General features: G+C 36.1%; 1 protein-coding gene across 3 annotated transcripts; it reads left to right on the plus strand.

Annotated features, from left to right (window-relative positions):
- The first annotated feature begins 781 nt into the window (after positions 1 to 781).
- Positions 782 to 13,810, plus strand: LOC133693132 (phosphatidylinositol 4-kinase beta 1-like). Of its 3 annotated transcripts, XR_009842072.1 has the most exons (17): positions 788 to 2,912; positions 4,602 to 4,793; positions 5,770 to 5,818; positions 6,815 to 6,947; positions 7,083 to 7,542; positions 7,618 to 7,698; positions 7,781 to 7,900; positions 8,322 to 8,391; positions 8,971 to 9,068; positions 9,150 to 9,254; positions 10,416 to 10,469; positions 10,992 to 11,135; positions 11,300 to 11,353; positions 11,450 to 11,524; positions 12,717 to 12,800; positions 12,887 to 13,457; positions 13,536 to 13,810. XR_009842072.1 is itself a non-coding variant. In XM_062114265.1 (16 exons), the coding sequence occupies exons 1-16, from the start codon at positions 1,401 to 1,403 to the stop codon at positions 12,986 to 12,988; spliced, it is 3,333 nt and encodes a 1,110-aa protein (XP_061970249.1). In that variant the 5' UTR covers positions 788 to 1,400; the 3' UTR covers positions 12,989 to 13,810. The 3 variants fall into 3 exon arrangements, 1 of the variants encoding a protein (XP_061970249.1); XM_062114265.1 differs by having other exon boundaries at positions 12,887 to 13,810; XR_009842073.1 differs by lacking the exons at positions 10,416 to 10,469; positions 10,992 to 11,135; positions 11,300 to 11,353; ... (2 more) ...; positions 12,887 to 13,457; positions 13,536 to 13,810 and having other exon boundaries at positions 782 to 2,912; positions 8,958 to 9,068.
- Positions 13,811 to 14,144: the final 334 nt, after the last annotated feature.

Genomic DNA, 14,144 nt, shown 5'->3' on the forward strand with positions numbered 1-14,144 from the left:
CCAGGCGCTATGATGCTGCTGCTTTTTAATGTACATTTTTAATTATATATTTAATTTTTTATATTTTTGACATAAAATATCAAAATTATTAAAATATATATATTAATATTTTTTTAAAAATATATAAAAAACAATTTTTTAAAAAATTACCTCCAAAACAAACACTACCTCAAACAAAAGTGGACCAATTAAAAAAAATTAAAAACATCCAGAAAAAAATTCCACATCTGTGCCATATTTGAAGAAAAAAAACTATGAACATGATGGAGGTTGATATTTTAGCGGAAGTTTCTCTTTTTTTTTTCTTTTCCAAGCAAAACTATTTCTATTAGTCCTCTTTTCAGGATTCTTTTGATTTATATATATTTTTATTTTTTTCTTGGCAACATAATAATTATTAAACCTAATTTTATCTAATAAATTATAAACTCATGATAAAAAATTTTAATTTTAATTTAAATAATTTAAATATTAATTTAATTTATTTTAATAACCGACAAATTAATTTGTGATGTAATTAACTTAATCAAATTTTATATAAATTAATTAGATTAAAATTATAAATTAAAAAAATATTATAAAAAAAACTGTAATCAACTCAACAACTCACAAATTAACTCAATAATTCAATAATCCAAACTCTTAGACCACTGAATTAAACGTTTGTCATGTTTGAATGGAAAATATTGCAAAGAAATAAAATAAGAAAATAATCATAATGAATTATTATTAATGATAATAAATCCTCTTTAACGCCCTCCCACTCCATCAGCGCGCATCAGCAAAACCCAAATCTTCAGACATTATAAAAACTCAAATCAAAATTCAAATTCCTAAATTAAAATAAGAAGAAGAAAAAACAATGATTACCTCACCTTCCTCTCGCTCTCCCTCTGCAACAGCCACACCATTCCACCACCACCATTGCCAACACCAGTGACGACACGTCGTTCCTTCACAAAATCCGATTCGAAAGCGCAACAGCCGACGATCCCCTCTCTCTCGCAACTTCTCTTTATATTACATTTTCTTCTCCCTAAGTAAAAATATCAAATTTCTCTCATTTCTCTCATCAATTTCCTCGAGAACCAAACAGAAAACTTCGATTTCTTTCTCTCTCTCGGTAATTTCTCTCAGCTGATACCTGCCTCCGACTTAGGTTTTTTTATTATTTATTTTTTTGCTTCGATTTCGATTGGGCGTCTCAGTGCGGCATTTCAATTTTTAATCACTCAGACCAGTGAAAAAAATAGGGTTTCAGATTTCGAAATCAAGGTTTTTGGTCATTTATAGGGTTTAACATTGAATTCCAACTTTGTGTTTGTAGTTAGGGTTATCTTTGAATATCTGATTTGGAGAGAGGGAGAGATAAGTTAGGGTTTTATGATGGTAGATAGACAATGGTGAGGCTATTAGGATTAACTCGTGGAGAATCAGATGATTCTCCACGAGAGATTACCTCGAGGACGACTCCTTTAACTAGTGAGTCAGGTGAGAGTGGATGGTTAATTAGATTTTTTGATTCAGCTTTCTTTTGTGAGTGGATTGCAGTAAGTTATCTATATAAGCATGATCATGCTGGGGTTCGGGATTATCTGTGTAATAGAATGTATACATTGCCCTTATCGGGTGTCGAGAGTTATTTGTTTCAAATTTGTTATATGATGATACATAAGCCGAGTCCGTCGCTTGATAAGTTTGTTATTGATATGTGTTCTAAGTCATTATTAATAGCTTTGAAAGTACATTGGTTTTTGTTGGCGGAGCTTGAAGATTCGGATGATAATGATGGGATTAGTAGGATTCAGGAGAAGTGTCAGATTGCTGCTACGTTGATGGGAGAGTGGCCGCCATTGTTGAGGCCACGAAATGAATCTTCAAGTCCTGGGAGTAAGAATCAGGTTCTGAGTAGACTCTTGTCATCGAAGCAGAAGTTGCTGTCATTGACTTCTTCTCCACCTCCACAGAAGTGCATTTCGTTTTCACCCTCATCGGGGAATGGTTTGCAGGAGGATGGGACTGGTAGTCAGCTGTCACCGGATGAGAATAAGATTTTTAAGAAGTTTATTCCTGGTTCGAAGGTTAGAGATGCATTGTTGTTTAGGAAGTCATTTGATAAAGATGATCAGAAGGCTAGAGATGCTTTGTTGTTTAAGAAGTCAGCTGATAAAGATGCGGAAGAGGGTGAAAAGGATGGATTTTTCAAGAGGCTTATGAGGGACAGTAGTAAACGTGAGGATGAGGAGTTGACACAAAGTTCAGATGGGTTTTTCAAGAGGCTTAGAGGTAGTATTAAAAGTGAGGATGAGGAGATGACATCCGGCTCAGATGGTTTTTTCAAGAGGCTTCTCAAGGATAGTAGTAGAGGTGAGGATGAGGAAGTAACCTCGAGTTCCGATGGCTTTTTCAAGAAACTGTTTCGTGATAGTAAGGGCGACGCTGATGAAAAGTTGGTTTCTAAATCTTCAGCGGATGACGAAAAGGAGGGGTTCGTTAAGAAGTTTTTTAAGGATAAGTTTGAAGACAAGAAAGATGGAAATGATCAGAATGAGGATGAAGAGAGGTCAAAGTTTGAAGAGAAAGGTTCAAAATCTGCAGAGGATGATGAAAAAGAAGGGTTCTTCCGGAAGTTGTTTAAGGATAAGTCCGAGGACAAGAAAGATGGGACCGAGAAATCTGACGAGGGGGCTACCAATTTTGAGGAAGAAGAACCTTCAGACTTTTCCTTGTTTCGTAGACTGTTTCGTGTGCATCCTGAAGAGGTCAAAAATACTGGTGCAAATGAAAATAACGGTAGTAGCAGCTTGTTTGAAAGCAGCCCTGGTACTGAGAATTTTTTTCGCAAACTGTTTAGAGATCGTGAGCGCTCAGTTGAAGACTCTGAGTTATTTAGTTTCAAGAAGAACAAAGAGGTACGCTGATAATCATTTTGTTCATGACCTGTAGTGTTTGTCTTGAAAGTATGACTGTTGCTCTGCAGCACATTGCTCTTTTCAACTTATGCATTGTGAACCAGCACTTTGTAATTATCACTGTTAAATGACTATAAGTTATATTCTAGTGCTTGGTGATCTTAATCAATAGAAAACTGTGGCATGTACAGTGCATGTCGATACCTTATACTAGCAGTTCCCTACAGTGGGAATGTATTTTACTTGTAGTTATCTGCTGCGGCAACACAGTTATATTGACCTCCTTATTGTGTGCTTAAGCTCTAAGAAAGATTAGGGTCACTACATGCTGTTTGTTGGTTGACTGTATACTTTTTTCTTGTTGATATTGATAATTGGAGACTAAAAGATTTTTCATGTTGGAACTTAATTACCTCTCTTGATTTCTTGAAAATCATACTTCATATCCTGTTAGCTTAAACTTTAAAACAATGTTAGGGAAATTGTTTTTTTCTTTTTCATTGTCAATCTTTGTGATAGTATCATTATCCATGCTTGGTTTGTTCTGCTCTGTTCTGTTCTGTTCATCTGGTTATGCTAGTTGTAAATGTGAGAGGCCCCAGAGCAGTTTTAAATCGATCTCATATTGGTCTGTATAAAGTTTGTTTAATCTTAAGTGTGTGCTGTAGTCGTTTTATACCTTCTGGTCTTGGATGCTCTAATGATACTCTTCCAACATCTTGCTTGCAATAGGAGCCATAGACTACTTAAGCTTAGAGTGTTTCTGGAGGTCTCTCTCCATCTCTATACCTCTTCTTGTGAGCCGCGTATTTCTCATAACCTTCATCATTTTCTCTTTGTAATCGTTTCTTATCATAATCCATACTTTAGGTACCTGATAAAAGACCGATAGTGTTTTCACTTGAGAAAGTCAACTTATTGTCTGGTAGTTTTAACTGTGTAGCTACTTTTAACTAGTGAAGCCACTTGATGTGGTACCAAGGACCTGTGATTAAGGGAGGGCATGAGGGGCTGCCCTCAGTCCTCAGCCCTCTCTGATTAAAAAATAAACTAATATATAGTTTATATTGTCCATCTATCATAATTCATAAGATTTTTCATAACACCTTTCTTTTATGTGGCCATTTAGACTCTTAGTCTATTGCATCACCCATAACCCTGAATACTTAATGATATGGCATAAATTTGAGAATTGTGTACAAAAGTAGTTTTCTTTTAGTGAGAAATATAATCAAGAACCCTTTTTAATCGAGTGGTGTTCAGGTTACATGTACAATGGGCATCTAAAGATGTCTTCCATTCAAGCAAAAATCAACATTGAACTTGTGGATGTGAATGTCCCCATTTGTAACTATTATGTGGGGGTCAGGAAACTCTTTCAATACAGTGATACTGCAGGGGGGAAAGAAAATAGTTGGAATATGAGCAGCTGTAACTTTCAATATAACAGAAGAAGTTCATGAAACTGCACATAAGAATATTATAATCATGTAAACAGCTGGAAATAAGGATTTTTGCTAGGTCAAACCTACTTAAATTATCTTGGAAAAGCACCTAGTGGGCCTGATCTGCATGCTATTGTCGATGTCCTGTATTTCTGCTGGTTGGGAAGTGTATTTATCAAAGACTCTTGGCTACAAGTTTCTAATCATTTCCTTATTGAAATTTCCTGGGGCTCTAATCTTGCAGAAGCATCCTGGATCACTGAATCAACAGAATGAGAAGTTGAATACGAAGCCTCCGCTTCCAAATAACACTGCATCACAGTTCCGGAAAGGGGCTTATCATGAGTCATTGGACTTTGTGATGTCGTTATGTGAGACTTCATATGGTTTGGTTGATGTATTTCCTATTGAAGATCGTAAAAGTGCTCTTTGTGAGGTTAATGCTTTTCTAAGCTTTCTGTTTCTTACATACAGATATTACACGCACATATGGGATTTGCTTTCCTGTCCACTCTTTGGGCAGGTTAGCTAGCTGCCCACTTTTCTTTGATGAAGAAATGCACTTATTTGTTAGTTTTCTTGCACTTAAAATGAGGTCAAAACGGTGATTGCACAGAAATGTTTCACTTTCTTCACACAATATCACTTTTCTTGGACAAATAAATACCCTTAATTGTCAGTTTCTTGCATTTTAGAATGAGGTTAAAATGGTGACTTAACAGAATCTCTCTCCTTCTCTACACCTATCTGATCATTCTCTCGTGAAATCCTCAGTCAACAAAGACTCAGAAACCTTAATACCTTGGAATTGAAACTATGAATTAACAAACAAGTCCAAGATGAAGATAGTGGCCCATATCAGATACTCTGTCTCTTCACAAACAAACAGTCGTGAGTATTTAGATATGTGACTCATGGAAGAAAAAAATATTGATAGGTCTGGTAGTTCTATAGGCAGAAAGCTCACTTAAAGTGATCTTCAGCTCAAACTTAATTTATATTTCTGCCAACAAATTGCTATACAACCAGTGAAATCAATTAAGAAAGCTCAGAGAGCTCAGAGATGAATATTCATCTAACAGCAAAGATGAAATAGGTTTCGTTGTTTTGCAACAGTGATGAGAGAGATAGCAAAGATGAGTTCTATATATTTGTTTTCATTGGTGCATTGGCATGAAAGAGATTGTGTAATTAAATACAAAAAAAAATGTACTTGCATTTTAAAACTTTGAAATGATTAAAATAACATTTGAAATTTCAATTTTATTTGTACGAGGCTGAGTGTTTTAGTAAAAAAAAATGGGCCTCATGCTAACCTCCCAGAGCCTGGCAGGTTAATGCACACATACAGTGCATGATATTCTGCTTGAATGCTTTCTGAAAGAGTCTTTTTTTCATTCTTGTGTTTTCAGTCACTTGCAGAGATCAACATGCATTTAGCTGAGGCTCGAAACAGTGGAGGTATGTACCATATTGTATTTTTGTTGAAACATGACCATCTCAAAGTCACAACATGTTTAATTGTTCTGGCATATGTAATAGTTTGATGTGTGTAGTAGCGTCTAAAACTGGTCTTACAAATTGTGGCAAAGATAGTTCTGATTCTAGGAGGGTTTCAAGGTGTGAGGCAAAACACATGATTTTGGAACAAATCTTTCAGAATTTGCGTGTATAATAACTGAAGTGTGTGGGAAATCAGTTAAAATATGTATTCCTATATATTTTTAGCCCATCATACATGTATATGTGTACCTATTTTCCAATGATTTTAGGCTGTGGATGGGAAATCTGTTAACATATGCACTCCTATATTTTTTAGTCCATTATATGTGTATATTTGTACTTATATTTCTCAAATATGTTAGGTGTTGTGGAACCATTTTTGTAGCTTTTGAAAGATCATTTTGTAATCTGTGCTGCAAATTTATTAAGTTTCTTTTCTTTCCTTTTGAAATTTATCTGTAACCATTAAGGATTGTTATTATTTGTGTATGCAAGCTGGGCTGCTATATGTTATTTGGTGCTTTTTTTTAGGGGGGGGGGGTGTTCTTCAAAAAAATTCCCTATTGCCCCCCTTCTCTCTCTCTCCCTCTCCTTCTTCTGTCTATCCTTTTTGAATTACAAAAATTATGGCCTTGTTTAAATTGCCGATGTGAGTGGTCTAGTCAATGTTTATTCTTGCAATTGGGCCAGAATATGAATACGTTATGATCTTATGCTTTGCTGACTAGAGTTCACTATTTAATAAACAATATTTTCAGTTTCATTGAAGTTCTCTATATGGATGTGGATTTTAAACGTGAAAACTTTAACCATCAAGAAACTAAAGATTCTGCTGCTAAGTAATTTCACTCCTTCCACACATCATCCTAGTTGACCTGCATTCTTGTTCCACTTTTATACATCTGATCATTTGGTATATTCTCACAATCTTAATGTTGCTCTTTATACTTATAGGAGTTTGCTTTCCAATGGGAAAAGGGTTGTATCGTGTTGTTCATATACCTGAAGATGAAGCTGTTCTTTTGAATTCTAGGGAAAAGGCACCTTATCTGATTTGCGTTGAAGTATTGAAAAGTGAAATGCCAAGGTATGTTATGGAATTACAGCACTGGAAAATCCTGTAGATTCCAGTTGGAATGCATTGCAATACGTGACTTTCTTTTTTTAACAATGATTTTACGGGTACACATGCTTGATTTTTCTTCCCCTAATCCCTTTTCAGCAATAGCAAGGACACATCTGGTGCTCAAAACCTTTCCAGAGGAGGAATTCCTCTTGCAAATGGAGATGCATTCCTGCCGAAGCCACCTCCTTGGGCTTATCCTTTGTGGACTGCCCAGGATATGTATCGAAATAGTAGTGATAGGATGTCCCAATCAACCGCTGAAGCGATTGACCAGGCAATGTCCCATGCATCTGAAACAAAAATGAAATTTGTTAATGTGAATCTTTCTGTGGAGAAGAAATTGCCTAGCCAGTCAACTGTCATTGAAGCACCTAAATTAAATTCTGGCATCAATTTTATGCATCAAAATACTGCACATTGTAGTGATTTGGAATGGGTAAGGGTATTGCTGACAGCAGATCCTGGAGTTAGAATGGAAGATGTAGGGGATGAAGGGGCGCCACGACGTAAGGAGCATCGTCGTGTTCCTAGCACGATTGCAATAGAAGAAGTAAAGGTGGGCTATTTTGAATGGAATGCTGTTATCCTGTCTTTTGGATGGTCTTGTTACAACTTTACCTGTCTTCTGCAGGCTGCTGCAGCCAAAGGGGAAGCACCTCCTGGACTACCTCTGAAAGGGGCTGGTCAAGTTTCATCAGATGCACAACCAAATGTGAAGATTCATAAAAATAGAAAAATCATGTTTCCTGTTTCTTAGTTCAGAATGATGGAATTGAAAGTTTGAATTTCCACAGGTTAATGGTGGCAATCCCAAGGCCAGTGATGCCTTATCTGGTGAACTCTGGGAGGTCAAGAAAGAGAGAATACGTAAAGCTTCAGTATATGGGAAATTACCTGGCTGGGACTTGCGCTCTGTAAGTTCTGCTTATCAAACTGTGTTTTCTCTTTTAAGTTTTGCTGATAATTGGAATGGTTTGCTCATAATTTTTGTTCTTCTGAAACATGGTGAATTAGTTAATGCTTGAATGTTAATTGAATATCACAGGCACATTGCAAGTACATACATTTTCTTTTGTTGTAGAGGCTTCTTGTTTATCCTCATATTTTCTGCTTTAATTACAAGAACATGTATCTTGATGATGTATAGGTATTTACCTTTATCCTGTGTATGGTTCTGTATATCATCTAGAATGCTTAATTGTCTAAGGTGCTTGATTTGATTTTCCTTTTTAGGCTACAAACAGAATATGTTATGCTAATATAATTCTGCAGGTTGCTATTGTTTAATTGCCTCATGTTTTAATGAAATTGTTCACCTTTTTGTTTCTCATGTAGGTTATTGTGAAGAGTGGTGATGACTGTAGGCAGGAGCATCTTGCCGTGCAACTCATTTCACACTTCTATGGTAGGTGCCTGCAGATTTTGTTGTAGCCATCACAACTTACTGAACTATAGAGATTGTTTCAAGTTGGTCAATAAATTTACTGAACTATAAATAGGATGTCTGTATTTGCCCCCATGCGAAATAGCTAAAATTGCCTGCATTAAAAGAACCATGTTCCTCACCAATTTAGATGAGCAGTTCATCAATAGTACCAAAAAAGAATTACTGTTTATACCTTAGAGCTTACTTCACTATAGTGTGATGATTTACATATTCTCAGGAATCCAAGATGGCTTGTTATTTTCTTGATTGTCGGCTCAAATACTCTGGCGAAGTTGATGATGCTTAACTTGTTGCATATAAATGGTCTTTGATTTTTTTCCTCCTTCTTTTCTCTAGTGAAAATTAAACTTAGCTGTTACATTGACTTTGAGATGAAGAGTTGAGCCTCAATTGTATTCCTGTTGATGTTGCTAAGCTCCCATGCCCGGATTTTTTTTTACATGTTAAGCACTTATGTTCAAATTATTCCAAGAAGTTGGATCTTGTTTCCCCCCCAACAGTATGTTCAAGCTTAAAATGTTTAGGTTTTAATGCCAGATATATTTCAAGAAGCTGGTGTCCCTCTTTGGTTGCGTCCTTATGAAGTTCTTTGTACTTCATCATACACAGCTCTTATTGAAACAATTCCAGATACGGTAACTAAGTATTTATTTCTGTTTGAGTTGGTTGACAAGGACCGTTCTTTGGTGTCTCAGTGATATCATTTTGTTTTGCAGGCTTCAATCCATTCTATCAAGAGTAGATATCCGGACATCACAAGTTTGCGTGACTTTTTTGTTGCCAAATATGGAGAGAACTCCCCACGTTTTAAGCTTGCACAGGTATTAGACATTGCAAAAATAGGTGCACTGACAATGTGGTTAACCAGCCTTATTCACCCCAAGAATATCCATTGATGTATTAGCAAATGTATGGTGATTATTTAGGTGGGTTAGTCAAGCTGCTTATTCTTCCTGGAAGTGGTAGTTTCTTTCAAGTTTTTGTGTGTCTATACAAATGTGGGTGGCTTTCTTCATCTTTTATTTCGAGGGGAAAGCTACTAGAGGAGGAAATACTGTAATATAGATGGTGATGATAAAAGTAATCATAGATTGTGACATATAACTATAAAGAATTAGCATCCAGATTTACTTTAGACATTTTGTTTGCAACACGAATGATGATGTGCCATTGAGCAAGTGGTTGAACTTTGCATGTATTATGATTTACTTGACAACTAGCAAGCAGCAATAAATGTTACCTGATATATGAAGTTGAATAATTTTCATGTATCATGCCTTCAAAATTTCTGTCTTTTATTTCAAGATCATGATTTGTTACTCTAAACCTGAACTCAAATGTTTCACAGGCTGCTTTGAATTCAACCTCTCAGCTTGAAGTTCCCTAAATTATTATGCAAACCTTTCTACATAAATTAAGTTGAAAGGGCATAACCTGGAATTCATAGTAGTTGGAAGAAATGTTGTTTCTCTCAATAGAAAATGATCAACAATCTGGATTAATGTGAAAGCTGCCTTTTCTGTTTGATAGGATCGTCCTTCTATTAATGATATTTCCTTCTCAAGCGTGGTTTTTGTCTGAGAAAGATGGTGAAACCTGTTCTTGTTTTTGGAACATTTTCTCTTGTTAACAGAAATTATATTGCTTTTGTGACTGAAGTAAAAGTAGTAAACAGTGTCACTCTCCTAAGCTGTACATAGCATTAAAACTTCTGCTGTATTCTTATATTTGGCATATTATGTCCGTTCATAGAGATTGGAGCCCCATTGTTGATATTTGTAGTTTCTGGATTGTTGCTGTTCCTGTAACTTGAGACTGCATTTTGCATCAGTCCCACAGACCCTTGTCTTCCCCAAATTCTTACTTTTAATTTTAGCAGTGAATAGTGCATCGACTGTGTAGTTAGCTAATTTTTGACCTTTTTTTTTCTCATTGAAAGTATCTCTGTTTTTTTTTATTTACTTATCTACTTTTCATTTCAGAGGAACTTCGTTGAAAGTATGGCTGGATATTCTTTAGTGTGCTACCTTTTACAGGTATGGTGCCTGATCTCACTCTCATTTAACAATGATGCAGGTCCCAAAAGCAGATGTCCTGACTAGTCACCTCTCACTGGTCACACTCATCCATCTCGGGCTATGATAGAAAATTTAATTTTTTAACCATGTCTTAACTACTCTCTTTGTCACAAAAAATTTCTTAAAGGCAAATGCAAAGATGCTCTTTTACAATTTAAGAAATAAATTAAAACTACCATCCGCTTTTGAAATGGACAAACAATGTGGGATGGAGGGAGTATTAGATTTGCAGATAAATTAATTGCATATTTGTGTATCTGTAAAGTTAACCTTTCCTTGAGAGAAAGCTGCATTCCTCAATTAAGTGTTACTGTCATGTGAAAAAATATTTGACACTTCCAACCAACTGGTCAAACAGGGTGTATTTGCTTGTACTATTATCATTTTAACCCTAACAAGAGCTTTTGTGACTAGAGTATATTGCATCTTATGTCACTTATTAATTCTCTGTGGGAAAAATGTCTTCATCTTTTTGTTTAGGTGAAGGACAGGCACAATGGGAACTTGTTAATGGATGAAGATGGCCACATTATACACATTGATTTTGGTTTCATGCTCTCTAATTCTCCTGGTGGTGTAAATTTTGAAAGTGCACCCTTCAAACTAACCCGAGAACTTCTTGAGGTCAGATAGTTTATATTATGTGCCAGAGTGTGCGCGAGTGTACACATTTTTATTGCCTCCCTTTGTTATTGTTCCACAAGCTCATTATGTATTATGATATTTTAGAAACTCTCAAGCTGGTTTTTGAGTTTTTCTTATATTAATACAAAACTGGCTACCTGTAGGTCATGGATTCTGATGCTGAGGGAATTCCAAGCGAGTTCTTTGACTATTTTAAGGTATTGATAGACTTTCTAATGTTTGGATCTAATTATGCTATTTTTGCTTTTCAATCCTCTTGGATGTAACTTATGGTTTACGCCCGTCAAATGCAGGTTTTATGCATTCAAGGCTTCTTGACATGTCGTAAGCATGCAGAGCGTATAATTCTCCTTGTTGAGATGTTGCAGGTATAACTGATTTATTAGTAAACCTTCCAGTATTTTCTATTGTTTTGGTTCTTTATTTATTTCATTTTTTCCTATTAGCCGTTTCATAAACTAGGCACAACACATGCTGTTTTGGGACCATATGTTCCTGAGGCAAACATCATGAGACTGTTTTTTACGAGACTGCTCTTGAATTGCACACTTGATGGGTTATTATGCGTTAGAAGGAAAAGGTGGGACAAGTAAATGTTTAGGCGAGACTTGTTGGCCCATTGTGAAAAAGCAGGATCTTAAGAATGGGAGAGGCCAGCTTTATATGGTTTTCTGATCTGTACCAGGTGGGCTGGTTGTTAACATATGCCTCTTCTGGGGTCATGAGCTGAGATCAAAACCTTGTGGGAGTGGTTATGTTGGATATTATAGGTTTTTGAACCTGTCCTTGCACCTCTATACCCAGAATTTATCCTGGGCATGGGCTATCTATGTTCCCCATCCTCTTTCCAATTTTCCAATCCTTTCTCTGTCTGCTTCACAAAATCCCCCAGGTTTCATTGGCTTTCTCTTGCTGAAGTCTGCTTTCCCACACATTGTCATTTGTTTGGTTTCAGAGGCACTTGAGCTTGTCAGTTTCTTTCTATAAACCTGCATGTTTTCCTTTGAAATTTTGGTTCATTGTTTAATTTTGTGGCAATTTGTCTAGGATATTCATTAAGCCTTTAGATCATGTTTTGTTGCCTACAAAATTGGTAAAGAAATGAGGAAGAAAGTTGAAGTTTTTTATCTTTTATTTTATTTTTTTGTATTCCATGCTGTGGATTATTGTTGCAATGTGTGAATTTTGGATTTGAGCTCCCATAAATATTTTACCTCTGATTTCTTTTTCTCTGGTATAGAGTATCTCAGTCTGACCTATCAACCAAACCTGATCTGTTTCAACTTTAATAGTGCTGTTATTGTTGAATCAATAAAATCTGTTTGGACTGCTCATCCCCAATATGTAACTGGGAATTTGGGTTGGGGAGTGATGCTTGAGAAGTGCCAAACCTGGCCTATTGTCACTGAAGTTTAAATACGACAATTAGTATTTTCAATCGAACAAAATTATGTATTTTCTTTGGAGGGACCTGGCTTTACCATGCTGGTGCTTTTATGTTTGCATAACAATGCTTCGTTGACTGAAGGCACTTGTTTGCCATTTCTTTTTCTGGGTCAGGATTCTGGTTTCCCTTGCTTTAAAGGTGGTCCCCGGACAATACAGAACCTAAGAAAGCGATGCCATCTAAGTTTGACAGAAGAGGTAAAATTGTAATTTTATATTAGCATCTATCTGGACAAGATTTGACTGCTATTGTAATCATGATACTGTGTTTTTCTTTCTTGCAGCAATGCGTGTCATTGGTGCTCTCTCTGATCAGCAGCAGCTTAGATGCATGGCGGACACGGCAGTATGATTATTATCAAAGGGTTTTAAATGGAATCTTGTGAGGTTAGATTTGCTTGGTGATTGCTTTCATTGCTCCCCCTTTGATAAAGCCAGTCCAGTGAAGCACTTTTATTGGAGCTGTTTGTAAATTGATGTCGTATGAGGGAAATTGATTCACTGCACTGTGGCATTGGCAATTAAGCAGGATACTGATGACAGTTTGTGGCTGTTTTCGCTTGGTGTGAGGAAATTGTAAATGTATCGGCTGAAATACTTTTTAGAAGTCTTGCAGGCTGCATTTACTTCAGCAGGGTTTTCTTCTTTTCACTGTTTCCCCTTGTCATTTGTCGTAGAACTCTGCTGGCTGGTGGGGGGAATTTAGTTACTCAACAGGAGAACTTCCTTTTACCCATCTTCAGACAGCACATACTTGTACATTGTGATTCCTCTGGAGACAACGTTCCAGACATGAAATGGTGTCTGAGGCTGTAATTGCTGGTTGGCGTTGCAGCTGCTCTACATTTTACACCGGTCAGTGATCAGAAGCAGCCAAACATTCCCGATTTTATCTATCCATATTTGAAACTCATTATATTCTTCTGATTAAAGTTTTGACGCACTATATCGGACTGGTAGCCTGGTGGTTGGTAACTGGTCTCCTCCATTTGATGGCTATTCTTCCCAGGGTAAGATTCTTCCATACTTCCTATCAAAGGCTTGTTAGCAACATTAATGTTAGATTAGATCCCATTTGCTGTTTAACAGTTAAGAAAATTTGTTTATTTGATATTCCTGTTGTATATCAGAGTTTTGGTGGCATCGAATTTTGTTTCCAGGTTGTGTATTTCTTAATGAAAAGTTTGATGCTTGTCAGCTTGCTTGCACATGCTAGGTCTTCTTGCCTTTTTGGTCTTTATTTAGAATTTTATTACGTTATTGAATTTGCCACTGTGATGAGGAATTATTTAATCAATTTGTATATTGATCAATACTAAATCTATTTCCCAATATTTGAACTTGAGGAATTGATTTTTTTGGTGAAAATTTCGATTCTTAAGTGTCAATCTTGAAGACATCCCTAATAATTGACTTTAATTAATTTGCAAACGCTTTGACGTGTTACCAATTAAGATTTTCTTTTTAAAGTAGGTCTTGTGTGGAGACGACACGCATATTATAGTCAAAGTGAGGATAATTAAGTTTGCAAGGATAATTAAG

The sequence above is a fragment of the Populus nigra genome, chromosome 5 (assembly GCF_951802175.1).
Source record: "Populus nigra chromosome 5, ddPopNigr1.1, whole genome shotgun sequence".
NCBI lineage: Eukaryota > Viridiplantae > Streptophyta > Magnoliopsida > Malpighiales > Salicaceae > Populus > Populus nigra.